The 23,319-nt window shown below is 37.1% G+C and overlaps 1 protein-coding gene across 5 annotated transcripts in view; it reads right to left on the reverse strand.

The window, feature by feature from the left end:
- The window catches only part of SMYD3 (SET and MYND domain containing 3), a 375,834-nt gene that overhangs the window by 312,170 nt on the left and 40,345 nt on the right, over positions 1–23,319 (reverse strand). For all 5 annotated transcript variants that reach the window (XM_038176760.2, XM_027453858.3, XM_072035646.1 and 2 more), the window contains exon 5: positions 20,846–20,982. In XM_038176760.2, the coding sequence (XP_038032688.2) occupies positions 20,846–20,982 (137 nt within the window). The remainder of the gene's footprint in view (positions 1–20,845; positions 20,983–23,319) is intronic.

Below are 23,319 nucleotides of genomic sequence, written 5' to 3' on the forward strand. Positions count from 1 at the left end.
TCACATCTCTCAGGTATACCAGGATTGCCCCCAAAGGATTCATGCTGTGGAGAGACAAAAGAGAGCAAAATGTACGTTCTCCTATCCAAATCCAAAAGCTATATTCAAGAAGTAATAGCAGAGAAGCCAGCAACTGAAGTTGAGTTCTTTTGGCCTTAAATTACAAGGATGAAAAATCTGTATTCACACACACACAGTGCTGAATGATTCACTGTGCAACCTTAAAGAACTGACTCCTCAATCCACTGAGAAGCTGCCAAAGCAAAACAAGGACTTGGGACATAAAATAAGATCACTTCAAACACTCTGAAAGAGAAATCATGGAGGTACTGGACTGCTGTACTTCATCCTCCATAGCCTATCTTGTGTAATACTCAGTATTATTCATGTTACCTTCTGATGGCACAGCTTTGCCAAGAAGTTTTGGTGCTTCTTGTGCCGCACCAGCTCAAAAGAGCAGGAAAAAAGCACATACACAGCAGCAGAGTGAAATGCACATTTAGTGTGGACTCTGCAACTTTGAGAAGTTTTTTCACGTTGAACTACATAGACATTAAAGAAATATATAAAAAGGCACTACAGTACTCATCAAGGAAAACTATAACCAGAAAACAGTTAATCTGTCTGTAAAGAAACTTGATAAGGCAGCACAACCTCCAGATATCAAGACCAGGGCAATCTCTTGGGATAGGACTACCATCACTGCAGGAATATTCTCAGGAAGGAATGGGAAGTTACCTCCCAGTCCATCTTTAGCATTCTCTCTGTTTCTGTGGTCTGTTACGTTTTAGAGACAATAAGGTTCAATATACAATCACTTGTATACAAATCTCCCCACCTGCATAATTTCATTCCTGAACTACAGGAGAGGAAGGCTTCTGTCATACTCCATGCTAACCATAAGATGTGCACCATAAGGTTGCACTACCCTCCCCACAGAAACATTGTTTTGCAGTTCTCCACTGTAAGACACCACCAGCTCCATGTTCTCTTCCCAAGAACAAGTGCTGTGATGTGAAAAAAGCTGAACACACGCACACATACAATGTGCTACCACAACGCCTTTGCGCTTCATGAACACCCAGTGTTGATCTTCTTCCCACTCCCCAGAACGAAACCTTTAAATCCTAGAGAACGTCTTAGGTAGGAATATGTCCCTGCTATGATATTCGTAACATTTAGATCTTCCTAACACAGCTCACAAACTCTTCATCTGCATCTTCACAAGCAATCAGCAAGAATGCTTTTATCTTGCCTAGGACACTTCTGACAGAGCAAATTAAAAAATCTGCCCAATTCTGATAGCATAGGTTGTGATATGATGGATTTGTCACAAGCAGTTTTCCTGGCAATGTCTACTGAAACTCAGGAAACTCAGTGATTTGTCTGCCTTCGAAGGAAAAGTGAAGGAAATTCAAAATATTTTCAGGGGAATTTGGGATGCATTCTGAGTATTGGGATACCTCAGATTAGTTTTGGAAATAATAATTTAGTTAACTCTACAATCATCTGTAGTTTTCAATTTACCTTGAAATCAGCTGCCATTCTAGCATCATGTCAGATTCTTAGAGACTTTTAAGGCTGTATCTATCCTGTGTCCCATGGTAATCCACCACGAACGCTAAATTCTCCTTAATAATAATAGTGGTGGCGATAACAATAATAACTAGTTCTATCATGCATTTCAAAGGATAAATAAAATAAACTGACCGAAAATATAAAATATACATTTAACCACAAAAGTAAAACTATTTTGTTTATCCTCCTTTTGACCTCTGTGTCCTTGTTATAAAGAAAAGTAACCAAAATGTGATTAAACTCCAATAAAAGACAGTAGCATGAAAGGTCCTCCAAGCATTATGAAAACACTGAACTGTTATAAGGCACAGTCCTGTAGTAGTCTGTCAGCTGGAGGGAGGAAATACTCTTTTTCACACTAGCTTTTAAAACAGAAGACGATGTTTTCCGTGTACTGGCTTAAATAATTCCTTCCATTAGAAAATCCTGCATCATTCTTTTGCTCCCATCAATATTTTATTTACAGACAACTAAGGAAGTGGAAACATTTAAATGAAAATATGTCAGTTTCTGTCTCTCTTTCACTACAGATGTAGAATAAAAAAGATTTTAGTCCTTACTCTATAAAAATCCCCTGTATGAATGTCACTTTAATGCCATAAGCAACTCCTGTTACAGTACAACTAGGTTTTTGGAAAATTAAGGATGCGATTTACTGAGTGACAATACAATGCAATAAATATTGGCTGTATTGAAACAAAAAGTTTGGTCTACCTACTTGTTCAAGCTATATTGGTCCTTCTAAATAGCTTACCATTCCCTAGTCTTTAGTCAGCTTGCAGGTGGTGATCGCTTTATTCATTTTCCATAGCACTAACAGAAGTTTCAAATAGCACAGGATCAAGAATCTATTCCTATGATAGAGGCATCCCAAAAGCACGTCTATACAGTAAATAAGCACTCAGAATAAAAGGTGAGATGCATTTAAAATTTTACAAGGTTTTGAGACTAAGGTTTTTTTGTTTTAATTGACGTGATGAAAAAAAGTTAAACTTGCTTAGCAATGTCAGTATCATCTTTTTCCACCAAAGGTATAAATTCATTAAAAGAACACATCATTAGTTTATCAATAATCTATTTTCCATATGGTCCATCAAGACTGATTTGATGAGATTTCATTTCTATCCATACACTTGGATTGACACAGTATTTTCCATTTGACAGTGAGATTATTTTGCCACTACACTATCAGGACAAATTGGAAAATAACTGATGCTTGCTAAACTTACTCTTTTCAAATACTGATTGAACATCAACTTTTGTTCAGTTTTCTAACAATTCACCAGACTTGGCAAGTAGTATTAATATTCTTAACACTTTCACCCTGTTAAGTTCAACAGGTTGTTCTAATGTTATAGACATAAAAAGATAACGTGGCATCAAAAAAACAGAGAAACTGTGGTTTCTTGTTTTTTAAGACCACATATATTTAAAAAATCATGTTCATTGTATAATATTACCTTGTTTGTTTATAAATACAACAATAACTACTGGTGTTTTAGACACCCATTCTGTATTCTTAGTCAGAGATGAGCTTACCATAGCAAGCCTGCACAAGATTCCTAGAAATCAACAAAAGTACAAAAAAATTAGTTGTTCATTTCTCCACATAAAAATAAAATGCAGGTTATTCTCGCCAACTGACCATAAAATCCTTGTGCTATTAATCAGCTGTCCCCTTGCTAGCAACTATTGTATTTTGTTTCAGGGAAAAAAATACAACAGAAGATCCAAATGCAAATTATTAGCTATCCACTGAAATCAGTGGAGCTACCAAAATTTATATCTATTAAAGATTTTTCATAAGGTATGCAGATAGCATAACAGAGTACAAAAATTACCACTGCATATTATAACAATAAAGTTTTACAGCAATCACTATAAGCTCGTCACTTTTCTAAATATCCATCCTGTATTGTAACATGACCTACCTAAAAGGGATTTTTAAGCATTTGAAATGCACAAAATTTAAACTTAGTTTATCAAGGAGTTTTAATTCTTATTCCATAAATATAAGTTCCAATACAACTATTACTTTTTAATTCTCACCCTAAATTAATTATACCCCTAAGATCAGTGCCAGAATTTAAGGATTTGAGTGCTCAGCAACTTTTTCCAGCACACTACTAAAATGTAAGGTTTAAAATAAAAAGATTTGTGGAAAAAAGTGACATTGAGAACTATTGGCTAATTTACTTATCGGCATTTTTGTAACTAAGATTCAACAAGTCTCAATTCAGATTTCAAACTGAGATAATGGAAACATTAAATATTATACTTTGCACCTCTTACTTTACATCTCTTGGTGTAGGAAGTAAAGAAAAGCAAGTAGCCCACACTAGGTATACCAGTACAGTCAGAAGACAACATTAAGATTGTCTTGTAAGCAAAGAAGGGTCTGGATCCAGAATCAGTGGAACAAACTAGCCATTTAAAGTCAGATCTCATTGTTTTGTTCACTAATAACAGGAAAATCATTCTTTGCTTTTTGTTAATTTCAGAAGTAGGCAGAATCATCAGGTTTCTATTTTATGCCAAAGATCACTAAATCATCATTTTTGGACAGCTATTCCAGCTTGAGCCAAAGGTCCATGTGCAGCACCAAATCATGTTTCCGACTGCCCCAAGCAAGATTCTTTGCAAAAAGGCACAATTACAGCATGGATACAGAGAGATGCCTCCACTGATACATCCCAGCATCCACCAATCCGTGGCTTAGGAATTTCCTAAACCAAAGACCATATGCATTTAAAAATAGCAGATCAGCAGTCACATCAGTCTAAAACACAACAAATCAAATGTTATCTTCTTCCCTCACTCCTTACTTTCCAATCTCTCAACTTCTTACATACAACTGACTGTACAACAGCAACATAGTGTGAGAAAGACAGGATGAAATGGCTCTCCACCACTCCACCCAACTTAGAGAAAACTAATGAATCAGAGAGCTCAGATCAGACCAACCAGATGGTACTTTTGAAGAGCGACGATACCACAAAGTCCAAGGTGACAGCTGTCAGTGCAGACCTGCCAGCCCATAACATTTCTGTAGCTACCCAGCATCTTGGATCCTGTGCATACAGACCAAAATGAATCAATAAATGAAAAATCACCAAACAAAAACCTTTACTCATCTTATTATCCTCACTGCCTTTCCCTTTTTCTGTCTCTTTTGTCCACATCAAGGAAAGTGAGGATTGGGGTTCAGTCTCACCGATGAGCTGCCATCCATCAGCACAGCTCAACTATATCAAGTCTCTGCAAGTCCTTCCCATCTTAAAGGTTTGGTGGAACACAGCTGCTTAAAGGGTCTTAAAGGGATGCTCACAGCTGCCAGAGAGCATGGACAGCACCAGACCCATGCCTGGTGACTCGCTCAGGCGCCTGCATCATCACCCTGAACTCATGGCTGGAACCTCTTCTCCTGACAGGAGCTGCTCAGCAGCCTGAGACGTTTTCTAAACAACCGATGTCTCTACCAGTGGAGACTCAAACACCATTATTATCCTGTCTCCAAAAGTGGCCAACAGCAGACATCACGGGCAGAATACATGAATATAAGACAATTGCTACTTAGGGTGAAACTTTTCTGATATGCTCTCCAAGGCTTTCTCAACTTGCTTCTCAAAGACATCACAAGCCAGAGGTGGTGTCTTTACATTACAAATGAATTTTTCTCCTGTTGGTTTAAACCAACGTAAATCATAAACATGGTAATTCTACTGTTATAGGAACACACAAACATGAGCTTCACAGTTAATTATTTCTACTTACAAAGATCTTAGATTGCATGGTACAGAATAAATCTAATTAATAATACTCTATAGTGTCTCCAAATCTCATAAACCTCTTGCACTTTGGTATAGTTACCAAGCCAGGGAAGATCTCCACATGTAATACACCAAATTATGTAAAGTGGAAAATTGTACTCTATTTTTAAATGGATTTTGCTAAAGCTATTTTGATAAGATGCAAAGCCTGTTTACTGCCAAATGCTGATTCCTAGATAAAATGCACCTGTGACTGGAACTCACTCATTTTCTTATTGATCTGATCTCTGTCTACCAGAGAACTGGAATAGGAGGCCACCTACCCCTTAGTTCCTCCTTTCTTGCTCTCTCACCATAAGAACAGTTAACAATTAAATCAGAGAAAAAGGGTTGGACTCAAATACATGAGTTTATTTTCTCAAGTTCAAAGTTCAGGAAACACCAATCGTATAAATAAGTTTTTTAATAAAGAAGTCTCCCTTAACAAAGCAGTTTCTGAAGGAAGCATTTAACCACTGTTCATGTTATTCAAAACAAGTTGGCCTGCAAGAAGGTGACATATTCCCTTTTTAATAAAGACAAACGAGGTTGGAAACTCAACTATTGAAATGGGTTCTATTTAATATATAGACACCATCACCAACAACATCCCTTTGAAGAACACCAAGAAGCCTGCCAGCTTTTTGGTTGTGCACAGTAATCTACTGTATCCAGGTTTCCAAGTGCAATCTGAACCCCATAATTAACCAATAGTCACAAATAGCTTTCTTGACAAAGTTGAGAAATACCAATTATAATAATTTTGTATTGCAATTACTCTTTGTTTTCTAATGCTAAAGTAAGCAGATTTCAAAGAAATTCTGAATGACAAGAGGAACAAAAACAATACAAACAAAAGTCAATCCTAGATAGTGTCACATTATCGACATTTCTTGTTTTCTACCTCATCTCCCACTGAAAGTTAATGGTGCATTTTAAATGAAATGAATGAAGAGATTTATTAAGTGCTATGGATCTGTGACAACATACTTTTTAAAGTGTAGAAATAACCACTGTAGCCCTAAAATTCACCAGGGGTTTTGCTGAAAAAAAAAAAAAATAACATATCATGGCCTGCCTGAACTTCAGCTGCTTACACTGTCTTCAAAGAAGCTGTTAGTCCACAGCAAAGATGGATTTTTTTTAAAATATCTTTTCATCTCCATGTAGCAATTTCTTGACACACAAAGGGAGGCATATATCTAAAGAGTAGAAAGTAGTTACAAACCATGATAACATGAATCATTTAGGGACTTGAGGTCCCTTCCACCTCTACAATTCTGTGATTCTGTGATTTACATTCATCTTTAAAAATGAAAAGTGTTTGAGAGAAGGAAACTTCATTCTACTCCCTGCACCACTGCAGCCCCAGACCCTGATACGCTTTCATGCACAACCCAGCCACCACCACCAGCCCTGTGGGCAAGCAGCAGCATGGCTCCACCACACAGAGCCCACATCTAACTCTGCCTCTGGACAAGGCTTGCACCTCACTCTGCTCACACACACAGCCTGCAGCACAACTCCTCCCCGCTTCCCATCCCTGATATGAGCGTTTCTGTCAACACTGATGGATTTTCTGGTAATCAAGTAATGATGTAAGAGGAGAACCAATACTGTAGCAAATTTTTTTATTTGCATTTATTTAAACAGTATACATCATCTATTTTTTAATCTTGCACAAATAACTTTGGCATTATCTCTTCTGCTCTTTCCAGTTCCTCCTAGCCCATAGAAGATGCTCTTGATTGCAGATGGCAACAATGCTTTCCTGCAGCCAGCAATTCCCACAAGAAGCATTCCTATAAGTGTGGTATTACCAGGCTGAGTTGAGGCAGACTTAAGAGTAAGTCCAACAAAAGAGCCTTCTTCATGACGTTTCAAGTACTGCAATATCCCCTTTTCCGTTCTGTGAAGATGGTGTCTTTCAGCTGAAAAACCCATTCATTTAAAGTCGTTTAGAGTTCTTTTGTAAGAAATCCAACACTCTAAAAGAATATCTGTATCATCATCCTAGCCTTCACTCTACATATGTATAAGACAGAACCATTGGAAAAATATAAAAATTGCTTTACAATCATTAATTATTTCACTGCCACTGACCTATTAAGGTTTTAACTATCCATTTTCTTTGAAATAAGAAAAAAAAACTATTTCATTCCAACAACCTTTTCAGCTTAGGGAATGCCAGATCCTTATATTCAAGTGAATTCCAGAAATCCCCTAAAGCATTGACCTCTGAAAATAATTTTTCATAAAAGTATTTTGTCATGATACAAAAGATACTGAGCTTAGACAGGTAGGCTGTTGGCAATAACTGCTGAAGCTTAAAACATGAGATACCAGGCAAGTTTTCTCACATTAGAAGACATAAGAGGTAATTAGCTTCTATTTTGAAAACTCCTACAAATACATCTGAAATCATTTTTCATAGATAAAAACCATTAGGGCAAAGAACTGCACAACCAAATTCTGTTTACAGGGTGTCTCCTAGACACCACAATAGTTCTACACAGTTGCTCAATTTGTCGTTTTTTTTTTTTTAACAGTACATTTCTATCCTTTATGCTGTTGCATGAAAGCCTTCAAACTTATTTCCCAAGTACTCAGTCAGAACCACAAACAATTCAAAAACGAAATGCGTAAGAGTTAATCTGAGCAATGTTTCAACATCAGAAAGAAGATGCAATTTAGCACATTTTCTTGTGCTGTTTTTCTTTCTCAAAAGAAGCTATCAACGATAGCTTTCTTGGCAACAGGACACATACACATAACAGTCCTGATTCAAACAGTTAATCGAGGACAGATGTCTCAAGAGAATATCAGAGCTGCCTTGTGAATTTCCAAGCATGTCTTACTTTACTACAAATAAAAATAGCCTCATAGCTAGGAAAAATTCAGTGGCATTCTGCAAGTAAAGACAACTTGTTTTCCAGTGCATCTTTCTGTATTTTAATTACAGGTTCCTCCTAGTTTGAAAGAAGGACTCAAGCATTTGTTACAGCCATATGGAAGCATCAAAGAGCAAGAGTGTTTTTGCATGAGATGTTTTAAAAAGTAGTTTTCATCCCAATTTCCAAAATACAGTAGCACTTCTCTAAGATACTGAGTGCCTTAACTCATAACTAATATGTCAATATTTTTAAAGTGATTTTAAATTGCTCTGGCATGAGATCAAGCTTTGTAACAGTTATAAAATCTTAGTGATTCAAAGTTCAGTTTCACTTACACTCTTCTGTATAACCCACATGCATAAAAGTCATGTGATCTATAAGATTCCAGTTCTATTTTAGCTAGAAAATGCATTCTAATTAATTTTAAGGCTAAAAGTGAAAACCCCAATCAATCCTGATTTAATTTACCTTTCTTCTGCATAACAACACATTTCAGGAACACATGACAGTGATTACTGAAAGCTTTTTATAGGATAAGATTACAGTGTAAGATTAATTAGCAACACTACAATAATAGCAGTGGTAATTAATTCATACTAACCTATAGCAAAACAGCATGAATAATCCTCACACTGAACTTTCTCACATGGTGTTGAACATAACTGAAATGTAATGTCTCCCAGAACACAGATGAACTAACATGCAGATGCAGTGGAAAATCTTACTGAGACAGAACAACACGTGAGAGGAAGCAGGTAGCTTCTGACAAAAATCAGGGTTGGAAGAGTTCACGTTCAGTTCCCCATTTGTCCCTGAGCAGCACTAAGCACACACAGATCTTGTCCCTGATCCCACCAAATCAACAGTGGGACTCCCAGTGACTGAATCTCAAATTACTGGAGCCTAAACATGGTTCAACATAAGGCCCCCCAGTGGGAATGGATACTCAAGTCGGATGGCACACACTTACCTAGACACCGGGCCCTGGGACAGGGGAGCATGCGGCAGGGCATGGTCCCTGGAGCTCTGCTGTGGCTGGGAGTCATGCCCTCCAGCAAGACAGCCCTCCAGCAAGACAGCCGCACCTCCTCCAGACGTCGCGTGAGGCACATCAGTGGACTCCCCACCCATGTCTACACTTAGTACATGCTGTATGAGAAAGCGAACCTGTAAATGCAAGAAATGAACGAGTCCCAGTGGTGAAGTACAGAGCAGATGGTAGAACAGGATGCCTTGGTGCATGAGACTCGAGGGCCCACCTCAGGGAGGACAGATTCTGAACTCTAGTCCAAGTTTGGAGACTTCCTGAAGATGGCCCTAGAGCATTACCATTGGTAGGAATCCCTCTTGCTTGCCTTTTGCCAAGAAAAGGCTGAGGAGGAACAAGCCCATACAGGTATAACCCTATCTGCTGAGGTCAATCTTCTCAGAAAATTTAGAAAGCATGAGCAATAAAAAACAGAAATTGCAGAGATCGACCATATCCCTGAAAATTCAGAGAAAGTAAGTCAACTGGAATTGCAAGCTTGCCCATGATCTGGGCCACAATGGTAGATAAGCATCACTAAGAAAAGTTATCTTTGAGCTTTAAAAAATATTTTAGGCACTGTGTACATAAATATATTGTTTTTCTTTCCATGCAGATCCATTATAAAATTAGTGTTACAGGCAGAGGAGCAAGACTGACTGTTTAACAAAGCTAGATACAGCTTTTAAAAAGACCAAATGAACTTTGCAGGGTCCCATGGTCAGATCTTCTACTGTACCTTTTTTCCCAAGAACTCATTTTTACTTAGAACAATAAATTAAAGCCATTTTACCTCATTATTCTAAATTCCACTGTTTATCATTCCATGAATTTAATCAATGTCATTTGCTTGCATGAGCTAGAACAGCCACCCGCTCTCTCTTGAACTTCCTCCAGACACATTGTGCAATTTTGATTCTAGAGTGGTGACAGCATTCGTATACTCAGGGCTTCTCACCTGCTGACTGAGGGGTAGTTCTGTTAAATTGCGCTGCAGTGACAGGTTACGGTGGATAGAGAAAATGTTATTGGTCTGGAAGAGTCGTTCCTCTTTTTGCTGTAAAGGAGCATGACAATTAACAGCTCCCCACTGAAATGGCAGGAGATGTATGACACAAAAGATTATATACACCAGGAGAAAATTTGTCCAACTGCAGCTACACACCTTGTTACATGTTACTACATGACAACAAGTTATTAAACGAGACCCAAGGAGATTCCTAGTCACTAATAATACTAATTACAGAACTGCCTTCAGACTTCAACTTAATCCTAACTGAACTCAATAACAATTCTGACAGTCCTACCAAGCCTTCATATATTAATATATGGTTAATATAATGTTTGCTTGATCTGATAAGCTGAATCTTATTTCTGCCTATCAACCACCTCTACCCTCCATCCCGGTAAAGCAAAAATGGAGCCCAGGGAAATTCTCCAGCTTCACACTGACAATAAAACTCAAATGTGTATCAGCATAATAGAGTGATTAAAAACCATACTATAGCATATATTCATAGCTTCCCACCTCCTCTTATATACACAGAATAACAGAGATTATTAAAAAAACTAATACAACACAAACTAGATCAATGTGTAGGAAACCCATTAGCCCACTCTCCTCTCATCAGTTCTTTTCTCACATTTTGAGAAATTCTGTTAAATTTCTTCAAACACCTGCATTCTTATCCCAGAGAATCAAGAGATGCTCTGGCAGCAAACAACAGCGCTCAGATGTTCTCTCAATATTAATTGGAAATCATGTTCTCCTTGAGAATGAGCCTACTGGGCTCATTTTTCTCTTTCAGTACCTTTCTTATGTAACTCTATGTTTCTCTCATACCTCTCATCTAGAAACAGAGTTCAAGAAAACTGAATTTACGAACGTAATTTCTTGTGAATTGGCAATACTTAGACAGTACCAAAAATATTTACGATAAGTCATGCGAGTATGTACCCACTAAAAAAGGAAGTTGTTTTGCTTTTATCATGGGCAGGTTTGCCAGCATGGTTTACATTTATTTTGTTGTTTGTGGTGCAATTCCTTGATTAGCAGATAAAGACTTTCAAAAACGCATATATACTTACAACATGCTTGGAAAGCAGATGTGCATGTGCTTACACTTCTCCCAAACAGCAGGTTGTTTTGAAACCAAAAAAATCCTTACTGACAGCACACAATCCACAGCTCCAGATACTGCCAGCTCTTTTGCTTCACTCTCACAGCAGAGCCATACCAATGGATCTCTGCAGAGAAGCATCAGCTGTGTCCCACTTCTTCTAGCATACATGAGCCACCAGACACATCTGCATCTATTTGGCAGGGTTTCATTTGGCAGGGTTCCTCCATGCTTACACAATTTGTGCAGTTATGGAGAAGTTATCTCCCTGATCTTGTAGCCGTGTGCAGGTTTTATCTCCCTGACACAGTAACACAGACCATGACTCATTATCTACTGATACCACCTGCAGCAGCAGGGGCCACTGTGAGACATCATCAAATCTATCTCAATTCAGCTGTTTCCAAGAGGCAGGTACTACAAATAAGAACTGTTAATGCTGTACAAGATCCTGCTGTTACAGAACACTTTTTGTTGCCTGGCTCTTATATTCTCTGATTTTGTGCCATAACAAGGTATAGCAAGGACAGTTAAATAAAAGATAGGAAATGTGCCCACTAACATCTTCATTAAGACAAGACGTCTTTTAAAGAGCTGTGTAAAGGTAAAAAACAAAACCAAAAACAAACAAAAAAAAACCAACCTTTTCAAAATTACAGTTAACACAATTAAATTGCTTCTTGCTTTTATACCTTGTGGTTCATACATGCTGAAGATGATGGTACAAATCTTGCTGCAGTTCTCAATAGCTGCCATTAATTCATCTGAAGTATTATCTTTTTATAAGAGATGGTTAAATACAGTTTTTTTATGTTTAGCTAGGAGGTACAAGGACATTAAAACAGTAAGCTAAATTTCTCTCTTGATCCTTCCTGCCATCAGTCACAAATTGCTCCTGTGGGGTCAGTCTGTTTGTGTCATCCTAGTAGTGGTACAAATTTTGGTCCTGGGTGTCATTGCTGGCAGACTGAAAGAGTGGGGGGTAAACTGGTGAAGTGCTGCACTGGACTTTACCACTGGAGTTTATTTTCAGAACTGTGGCTTTTCAATCAAATGAACTGGAGATTATATTGGAAATTACTAGCTGATTGTCCAATATGTTAGACCAATGATAGACATAAATCTGACATAAATTGCTGTCTAGGTTATAAGATTATGTTTCTTATTCCATAACAATATTTTCAAAAACTAAACTATTGGACAAAAATTGTCCAATGTCTAACATATGTTAGATTTATGTCTATCATTGGTCCAAATCCACAAATTCACCACAAAAATTCCAGCATTATCATTGCATTCTCAACATGAGCTACTTCAGCTAATATTTAACTTTTTCCTTAAACTATACACATGCTTCTCGTCTTAATACATGATAAAATACATTTAACACATGCAGCAGTAAACAAAATTTAGGGAAGTGAAATCTCTCAAGATTCTTGTTTCCAATTCACAACACTTAAAAAATCACCAGAATGATGGATATTGTTTGTCTGAAGTTTAAAAGAAAAAAACAATGGAAGATTAAAAGCAAAATAAGGTGATTCTCCTCTGTCACACATGTTTCTCACTACCAGCCAGTTAATTTTCCAGCCATGGATTTTTACCTACTTTGGAAAACATAAAAGCAAATATGACTATTCAAAAGATTAGACAGCACAAACATACACAGTGCAAGTTGTTGTTTCCAATACAGACCTCGTAATTTGAGTATAAATGTATTCAGTAAGGCTAAAATGACTAAAATGAATGAGAATTTCAGCTTTACTTAGTCTACATAATTTCTGTAAAGCAGAGGAAGTTAATGTCAGAGAAAGCAAACAATTTTTGCACCTCCCATCACTCTTTACTGTCTTCTCAGGCTAGAGGCCCAAACAGGTAAAGTATTTTTCCCCCACAGCAAAAGATCAGTGGTGGCAAACCAGGAGGCTGACCCTGCTCTTTCTACCTACACCACCAGCAACACAAAACTGTATCCTGCTTATTTACACGATGAGCATGTAAATCAGACATCTGATGTCAGTGACCTTATGATATGTAGAAATACCCACCAGTGAGCAGATGCCCAATCCAGTTTCCTCTGAAAGCTGAGGGAAACCTTGGCCTGGATGGTAAAGCAAGAGGAAAGAAGATGCTTACACTTGTAAATATAGGCAAAGGACAAGGTTTTCTGACAGACTGAAAAAACTTTCTTGTGGCATGGGAGATGGAAGGGAGCTTCAATCCCAGTTTTTCTATTAGAAAACAATGAAGCAGAATTGAAAACACAATGTTTTGAGTATGCCATGCAGAAGTAATTGTAAAAACTAAACTTCAAAAGTCTTTCTGCATCAGGCATTTGATGCTATATAATGTAATAAGAAATGTAGTTGCCCAGCATTTCACTGAAGAAAAAAAAATCAAAAGGATTAAACCTCAAAAGTTTCCAAAACTGTTGTAGACAGAGCTCTCACCTTTTTAACATGCAGCAGCTAAGAGGAGCAGTGTGGGATAGCTACTCTAAACTGGGAAATCATTTTTTTACCTGACAGAACCGTTTGGGAACAAAAGAAAAAAAAAAAGTTAATTTTCACCAATAAAGTAAAATTCCATGTTTAAGGTTAATACTAACAAAACTTTGCAAGTTTCATGTTTCATTTTGTATAAATGAACATCTAATTAGCTACAGCATTGGAGAACAGCACTGAAACTTCCAGGGTATATATGCAGGGAGATGTATGGAAGAAAACTATGATAAATCATCAGCTTGTTGATTGCAAAGTTCTTGCACTTTGCTCCTAAGAATCTAGTGCCAACTTCTACTAAAGAATATCTATAACCACTGCTATGCGAAGAAACTGTCTAAATTAGTCTCTGTCAGATTCAGGTTGCTATGGTACAAGCTAAGTGATCTCAAGCCAGCTCACAGTGTTATCAGTGCTACAACCACTTTGTGACTGCAGCCCACCCATACTAAAATACAGGATAGGGAATCAATTACACTGTGCTTCTGACCCAGTATGACTATTGCTTCTTTCTCCATTTTATTTCCATATTAAATTCCTTCTCCATTAACATGAAGATGCTGCAGTGTTTTCAAAAACCGTAAATTAACATCGCCACAGCGTGAAAAATGTCTGAATTAATCCATGCTGTGTACCTAAATAACTTCTAAAACTCAGGGGTGGTTATAATAAAATCACACTCAAAAAAGCTCATCATGTTTTTAATAAAAACAAAACAAAACAAAATATATACACATAGATATATCAAGTGTGTGTGCATATATATAGTGTGTATAGATGTTTTATTTTTTTCCCCACATATTGGAGGATGGGGGGGGAAAGCAGATTTATTAGGACTCACTGTCACACAGGTAGCTATCACTTAAATGACATTGGGCAGAATGTGTCTCACCTTCTGTCAATACTTGGACCAAAACAGCTCTTTAGTTCTCTAGCATACTATTGTCAAAGTTACCCTCAATTTCACAGAGACTCTGAAGCACTGAACCAGCTGAGAGAACAGCAAGTCACCAGCAACACCACAAATTCTTGGTTCCCCATCCTATATTCAAAGAGCATGGTATTTTTATTGGACTATCAATCTACTCCAACGCCATTCTGGAAGGAAATCAATTTTTAGCCTTTTCATCTATTAAACAAGTCTGAGTTGATTAATAATCTGGCCACACAGAACTCCAGCTTTGCTCTCAGCCAAAACAAACAAGCTCAAAAGCTTTAAGCAACCCTACTGCGGGTTATCCTAAAGACAAGGATAGAACAGTTTGCTGCCAACAGCTTTACAAGCAGTTATCAGGCTTATCCTGCTCAATTAGAAGCTTTTAAAATTGCTGATAGAGGATGTAAATGTTTTTCATTTACTCAAATCTTTACAAAATGTCTCCATGACCTCGTTCATGCTGGCTTTTTCTAAACATGGAAGGTGCCTCACCCCACATTTTTTTTACATGTACTCTGATTGCCACAATTACTAAAGTTTTTCCACTAAAGCTTTTTTTTTTTTTTTTTTTTTTTTTTTATCATTACTGTTTCCAGTTCACTTCCATAAGGGTGCCAGAAAAGAGACTGATGTATATCACATGTCAGGGACCATTAACTTCTTAAGCACTGTGTTTTCTGGATATGGTCTGAGCAGAATTAGATAAAGCAATGGTTATTAAGTCCCTGACCACCTGGATCCTTTTCAGTTCTGAAGAACACTATCACAGCTCTAGACCTAAGCCAGAGCAACGAAAAAAAAAAAAAAAGGCAACCAAAGAAAAAAGGTACAAAATAGCAAATTTTACCCTGTCATTTTATTTTCCTGGCTGTTTTTTTTATTAATTGTCTTGAGCATAAGAAAAAAAGTTAACTGAACAAGATGTATACATACCTTTTTTCCCCTCAGTGTCCGCCCAAGGCAGTAACTTTTCTAGAAGCTTATGATTTTTATTCAGAGATGAAAAAACTCCTTAAAATTTTTTCTTCCATACCCCCACACCTAAATAACAAAGCTTTCTCTTCTTCCATACCCCAATAAATCAATACGAATTCTACCTAGCCATTCCATGTTTTGTAATTATTCTTTCCTGTTTCCTACACCCAGTGTTTGTTATATGTAGATGTAGTTTGTAAAACAGAAGGTGTACTCAACAATTAGATGAGGGAACTCAAATTACACCACAACCTCAGTTTGAAGTATTACAGTCTTACCTACAGAGCTCCAAGCTTTGTTAGTGAAAGCTAATATTTTAATTGTAACCATGTTGCTCTAATTTCAAGTCAGATACTATGGTTAAAGCCTTGTTTCATGTTCCGGTACAACATCCTATTGCTCTGAAAGGTTATTATTGTGACTAAAAATTAAGATAATTGCTATGGAAAATTATCTCCCCCTATCATAACTCAATAGGGAAATAACAGGAAATAATTAATCCTGGAAAATCATGTTAGACAAAAGTCACTTCCTGTAAAGATGTGATTTTTATTTGGTGAAGTAGAAAGAGAGAAGTGCTCTCAGGGTGTTTATCATCTCCATTCTGGAGTACTGCTGCAACATTTCTTCCCACTTCACTCAAATGGAGCTGGGACAGGGGAGGGTCAGGCTGGGGGTTAGGGAAAGGTTCTGCACCTAGAGGGTGGTTTGGTACTGGGACAGGCTTCCCCAGGCAGTGGTCATGGCACCGAGCCACCAGAGTTCAAGAAGCATTTGGACAATGCTCTCAGACACATGGTCCGATTTTTGGGTAGTCTTTTGGGAACCCAGGAGTTGGATTCAATGGTGTGGGTCCCTTTCAACTCAGGATATTCTGACTAATGTTGTTCTATGCAAGATACCAAGTTTACATTTTGTCCCAAAAATAAGAATTGTTTCAGGCTTGATTTCACTCAGTAGAGCCACTCTCAGTTTTACAGTCAACATGCCATGTATGAGTTTCTTAAGTAGTTTATGTGGCTCTGTCTGTTATTATGAAAAGAACCATAAATGGATACCAAAAAATTATTTCTCATCCATTAAATTTCTCATAGGATTCTAGGCCACCTCCTCACACATGTATGCAAAGGCTGAAGAATAAAAAAAGCAAGGACTGATTTTATCTCAAGGTTATGGAAACACCATTAGACCACAAAACTATGGTGTCAAAAATTTATCTTGACATTTGAAAAAGTCTCGGTGGAGTTGAAAACCTTATCACATAATTAACTGTAGATAATTCTGTTTAATACTGAGGATCAGAATTTAAAAACAGCCACAACCTTGATAAATGGCATGTTAAATAAACTGGAGCTTCCAAAGAGTGATCAGATAGCAAGAATGAAAAAAATCCAACTCCAACTTAAAGGACAGTTGACACATGAACAAACTGCCTAGCGAGAACAGGGCAAAATTGTAAAAAGGAAAGGTACATGGCCCTTCTGAAACACCTCCCCATCCAGTACTGTTGATATCTTCCACAGGTCTTATGTAAATTAAGAATACATTGGACTGAAATTCTAGCCTCACTTAAAGAAATGGCAGAGCTTTCTTTGGTTTTCAATGGGAAGTTTGCATAGTTTGCAGTCAAGTGGACTCAGTCTACTGAATGCCACAAGAAAGTGAATAAAACTATAATTAATTTTCCACAAAGACAAGAGCAGTGACCAAGAGAGAAGAAAGACTGTTTAAAAGAGCTTCCGTGAAACTCCTTTGACCTCATTCAGGTTGGAGAACTTCCAAGAACAATCTGGAATTTAGTCATCTCACTGCAGGATGGTTTTTCTCTTTTGTCTGCCTGTTGCTTATTTTCCTGCTTGAGGACCCAGCATCAAACAATAAAAATGACCTTTGACTTTTTTTTTGTTGCTTTCCTTTTTTTTTTTTTTTTTTTTTGTCATGCAATGAGAGGACTGATCCAAAATAGTTCAATGCTAGAATAGGCACCTACTGAACTTGAAAAGAATGTTGGAAGAGGTTGGAAAAACAAGATTACATCTTGAAGTCATGTATCTGTATCTGTGACCACACAGAAGTCATCACAGCTGGTCCTTTTTTTTTTTTTTTTTTTTTTTTAAGAGACCACAAAAGTCTTCATAAGACTTTTATCAGACATTTACAGTTCCAAAGCCTTAAGTTTTACCTGCTGGAAATAAGCATCCCTATTTAGCTTGGGGGAGGAAGAATGGGACAAAACACCCCCCAGTATTTTTTCCATTGACATTCAGCTCATCTTCCAAGAAGGATTTTATACAAGTGGAAGAAAACGCTGGCTCCTGCTGCTGCCTTTGTGGGGATGGGGTCATATTAAAATCATATTTTAATACAGTGTTACACTTCATAATGTATTCATCTGACAACCAAATTGGGAAGGCTATAAACTACCACATGGAAAATTAGAGAGTGACATTAGAGTTTCCAAAAAGCATAGTGCCTGACCAGGAATCCAAGCAAGATGCCGATTTTTGCTTGCACATAAAGCACAGGGTTACATTTAGTCAACAACTCTTTCCTCCCATGAGCTCACCTGCTTAGTCAGATTTTTCTTTCCCTTGTGTCAATTTTATTATTATTAACAATATGAAGTAACAGCCATGATAGGTCTATGTCATTGCTCTCCCTTTCCCTGAGGCAGACTACCACACAGGCTCAGTTATATGAGCAAAGGAAGAAGGAAATGAGACCTACTTTAATCATTCCAGCACCTCTGAATTTCTAGAATTCAGAAAGAAATCAGCAACAACTTGACAATTGAGTGCATTCAATACGGCTGGAACAAAGTCCCAGGCAAAATGTGGAATACCCCAAGTTTACAATGTCTTTATCATAGCAAAGGTATAGTGGGACAAATGTTATCATCTACTACTTTAAATGATCATTCTAGTTCTCCAGCTAACAGGATTTGGAGCTGGGAAGTTCTAACTTACACTCTGTACTTGATGCCCTCTTGCTTCAACTTAGTAGAATACATGGGAGGGAAGAGGAGGTGACCACACATGCAGATGCTTCCGCATGCATGTACATCAACATTTTTAAAAGCTTGCACATATTTTTCACCAGTGTGCCAATATAGTGAGCAGCCATCACACTGCTCCTGTAAAGCCAACACACTGTCCAACTTCAAATGTCTCTCCTAAGGTTGAGAATATGTGCAAAATGGTAAACTAATTAATAGTTCATTAAAAGGAAGAGTTCAAACCTTTCTCCTGCATTGTGCAGCCCTGCCCCCTCTCTGTATTTGTCAGAGACTGGTTTGCTGAGTCTGCCTGGTCACAGAGGACAAATACGTGACTTCTTTTGCCGGGAAAAGTTCTTGTAGATGGGTTGTTGGGCAGAGTAAGTACAGAGAGGTCCAGCAAAGTCTAGAGCCAGAGCATTAACCAACAACGAACAGGTGGGATGAGGCAAAGAACAGAACTCATACCTTCTCCTCACAATGCTTTGGGTGTCTCATTTCAATCTAAAATAATTTCACTTAAAAAAAAAAATCTGTAACACTTTCTGTACTGAAAAGCTTAACGATGAGCTGAAATTACTTATTTTTTTATCACAGGTCATAATTATGTAATTACCATCATCATGACAGTCCACCAAAGCATCACTTATTGCATTTCATCTCATATGTTCAATAATGATATAAAAGAAATCAATGAAAGAACCATGGCCAGTATCCAATTTACAATTATTGTTAAATAGAGGGCAACAACACTCGGAAACATTCTTGCAAGCTGTGACTCAGTTCAAAGCAGTTAAGTAATGATCGTCTGATAATCAGCCTTACCTTCAGCTGTACAGATTCTCTAAACCAGTTAACACAGAGCATTTCATCTGGCAAAGTGCAGGCTGAACCAGAGTGCCACAGCAAGACAGTAAAACAGTTTGAGTGGAGACTAAGCAGTGCATGCTTTGGCTTGTTTGTTGTTTTTCTTCCAAGAGTGAGTATAGTTCATTCTGAGTGTTTTTGACGGGAAAATTGAAACTTCGCACTGCAGTCCAATCAACAATAAAAAATCCGGATGAAAAAACACTTATGATTATATTGCATCTGATCCTTTCATCCCAAGCAAAAAAAGATTCCACTAGTGTGCTAGCAGACCAAAAAATCATATTGCATTTTATTTTTTTCTAAAAGAGGCTCTTCCTCTTCTTTAAATCCAAAGAAAAACATCTAAGAGTTTGATTTTTTTCATAACAAAGCATTAAGACTACTGAAATGTGCTTGAGTTGAGAAATCATGCTACAATTTAGCAACTAGAAATCAAACAGCTCGATTAAGTTAAAACTATGAGCATTCTCCGTATACTTCTACTACAACTGTTTAACTCAAACTTTCTGAAGTTAAAGATATAAAATATGTACAAGAAAACACAAAAATATTTATTTAGTAAACAAACATTGTGTATCATGGAAATGAATTTCATGTACTTTAACATGTAGCATTTTAGAACAGATGATCCACATGACTCCCGATAAGAGTTTGTGGGACATGCTACTGCCATAAACATGTCCCATTAGCATATATTACTGAATGGCAAAACAGATTGCTAATATATCTAGAAATATAAGACACTTTACAAAAAAATTCCAGGATGACGAATGACACTATATGCTCTTTATCACCATTGAAAAATTACTTGAGTTAATTAATTCAATTGTTTTTTTAAATTGTTTGTGTGTTTTTTTTAATGCAACATTACTTATTTATTTTCCAAGAACTTTAACATGACAATATAAAATGGAAAAGAAGAACCCCCATCTGGCTGCTGCTTTTATTTTGAAGTGTTATACATGTATAAAACCTACACTTTTTCTTAAATGGTGACTGAACAGAAAAAAATAGTTTGATTTTGCTTTGCTATATATCACATTCTGGATGCATCTACTGAACTGCTGCTCAAAAATAAATCAAGAACACAATGAAAGGATAATTTATGAGTTGTCAAGCAATCACATTTTAACACTTACTTTTGTGAAGATCTGAAAAAAGTCAATTGCAGCTGGCAAGTGAGACGCATCCTGGATCTCTGCTTTCAGATACAGTTGCAAGGTGTGCGCAAGGTGCCTGAGGCCATCTTTCATTTCTTCACTTAGTTGTTCAGTATCTTAAGGGGACAGGAAAAAAAGTACACCAAGGCATAAACAGAACCTTTCGCCAACATCTTGAAAATGTACAATGGCAGCTATATAGTCTAGACATTTCCAGTCTCAGAATTAATCTTGACAGAGGGCAATTTTGACAGAGGGCAAACATTTGTCTTTTTTTCCTGACAACTACCTATCAACACAAAGAAGAGTTTATCATGTTGCTATTACCAAATTGCATAAATTCAATGGTGAGTTAAAGATCAAAAGCCAAAAGATAAAGCAGATGTGTAAGCAGATGTAAGACATTAGGTACAAAAAATAGGCATCTAGGGGTTTATAATGTTAAGAATGAATTTGAAAGGTTATGCAGCAGCTCTTTCCTCCTTGCAGAAGTGCACATTTTTATACTGTATTCTTCCCAGAGGTGTCAAACACTTTATGCCAGCAGATAAAAAGGGAGAGTACTTTTGAGACAAACAGAGTTTCATACACAGCAGCAGCTGCTAAACAGAATTGATATGAAGGAATATTAAGCAAATACCACTCCTATATTAAAGCACCATTATTTATGCTTCACAGATAGGAATCCTGGAATCCTGAAGTAAAAAAAAACAGTGCCTTATTTTCTAATGAAGTGATCATCCATGCATCAGATCAGTGATAACATGGAAAGTGAAACTCAGCTGTCCTCATAAGTTCAGTGCCTCACCAACACGGTTCACATTTCCTTTTTTCTGCCAGTGAGCACAAAAGACCTAACTGGAGAATGGACAATGCACAGATTCAAGCATCAATCATAACAAAAGTCTAAGTAGATAATTATGCACTGAGAATCAACTTCATCTCTGTATAACAGTGATTTACATATATATATTATTTTTTTAAATATATATCTTTATTGGGAACAGAAATAACCTTTCACTAAGAAAGGTTCTTCCCTGTGCTTTAGATGCAAGCTTTCTGGCATACTGGAAGAACAATTCAAGATCCTCTCTAGAGCTAACTCCTAATTACTCATTTTAAAAAAGGATGCAATTAAAGCAGACGTCCCTAGGCTTGGTAAACATCTAGCTAGTGTTTGTGATTCTTTGGCTTCTGTGTGCCACCCCACCCAGCATTCCTGCACTTGAAGGTACAGGGTATTTTGTCTCAGGACAGGTGAGCTCTCCCAGAGTGCTCAGATTCAGCTCCTCAGAAAGTTCACATCACTCATCACACAAAAAGCAGACAGATGCTCCTTGTTAAGTGGCACAAAGGCTATGTAACTAAAGGATTTGCTTTTTTATAGCTATACAACTATATAATGCACATTTTGAAACGTATTATGACAAAGACAGGCATGATTTGCTTTACTATTGGCAAAAAAAAAGCACCTCTAGAGTGGAGAATGGAAGTCTTCTAGGTAGAATGCAGTTTAGGACAGATGTGAACAAGAAATATTGAATCCAACTAGAACTTCCGGGAGAATTTTGAGAGACAGGAGCAGAAAACAATTATTCAAATTGGACTCCATCCAGGACATCAGAGCTAATGATCCCCACAAAAAGTGCCACAGGACCTTTAACGGCAAATGATCAAGACCTGGTTTTCACAACACATCATGAAACCAAGGCCAAAAAAAAAAAAAAAAAAAAAAAGAATACAAAATTTGTTAATGTTTTCATTTTGTTTTTCTAAGAAACATTTTTTTGCTGTCAGAACCATGGTATGGGAAAAAAAAATGCTATAAAAGGCTTGTGGAATGGTTTCTAACTGAGGCATGGGCATTTAATTATGCATCCCTGATACTGATACAAGTGAACTAGCAAAAAATCTGCCCATACTACTCTACACAAACACTTTCCTGCATACTGAAACTAGTTAAGCATAAGCCAAGTTGATTTCTGAATCATCTTAACACACAGCAAGTCAGTGAAACCATGCAAGTAACAAAACATTGTATAATAAAACCGAACCAGCACTTAACCTCCTACTTAATCAGCACTTCAGAAAGCAATGAATTTGAAGGAACTATGGAGTGGGGAATAAAGCTTTATAAAGGGCTATGTGCTGCCAAATGTTCCTCATTTGTTTGCTTTTAATAGATGTGTTACACATTTCACCAGATATTGAATCCCTAAGTGTGTAAAACATCATAAAAACTGAATAAAAGCATATAGGTCACCCACACTGAAAATCAACCAACCATATAAAGTAACACTTAAAAAGTAGTATTGTCAAGTAGACATACATGTAGATAGTGTAGTGACAATTTTTGTATATTTGGGATTTTAAAAACAACAAAAATGTGAATCAATTAGAATTCTACCCATAATATTTATGATAGCGTTGAAACAATCTTGTATTATACAGAT

The sequence above is a fragment of the Anas platyrhynchos genome, chromosome 3 (assembly GCF_047663525.1).
Source record: "Anas platyrhynchos isolate ZD024472 breed Pekin duck chromosome 3, IASCAAS_PekinDuck_T2T, whole genome shotgun sequence".
NCBI classification, from domain to species: Eukaryota; Metazoa; Chordata; class Aves; order Anseriformes; family Anatidae; genus Anas; species Anas platyrhynchos.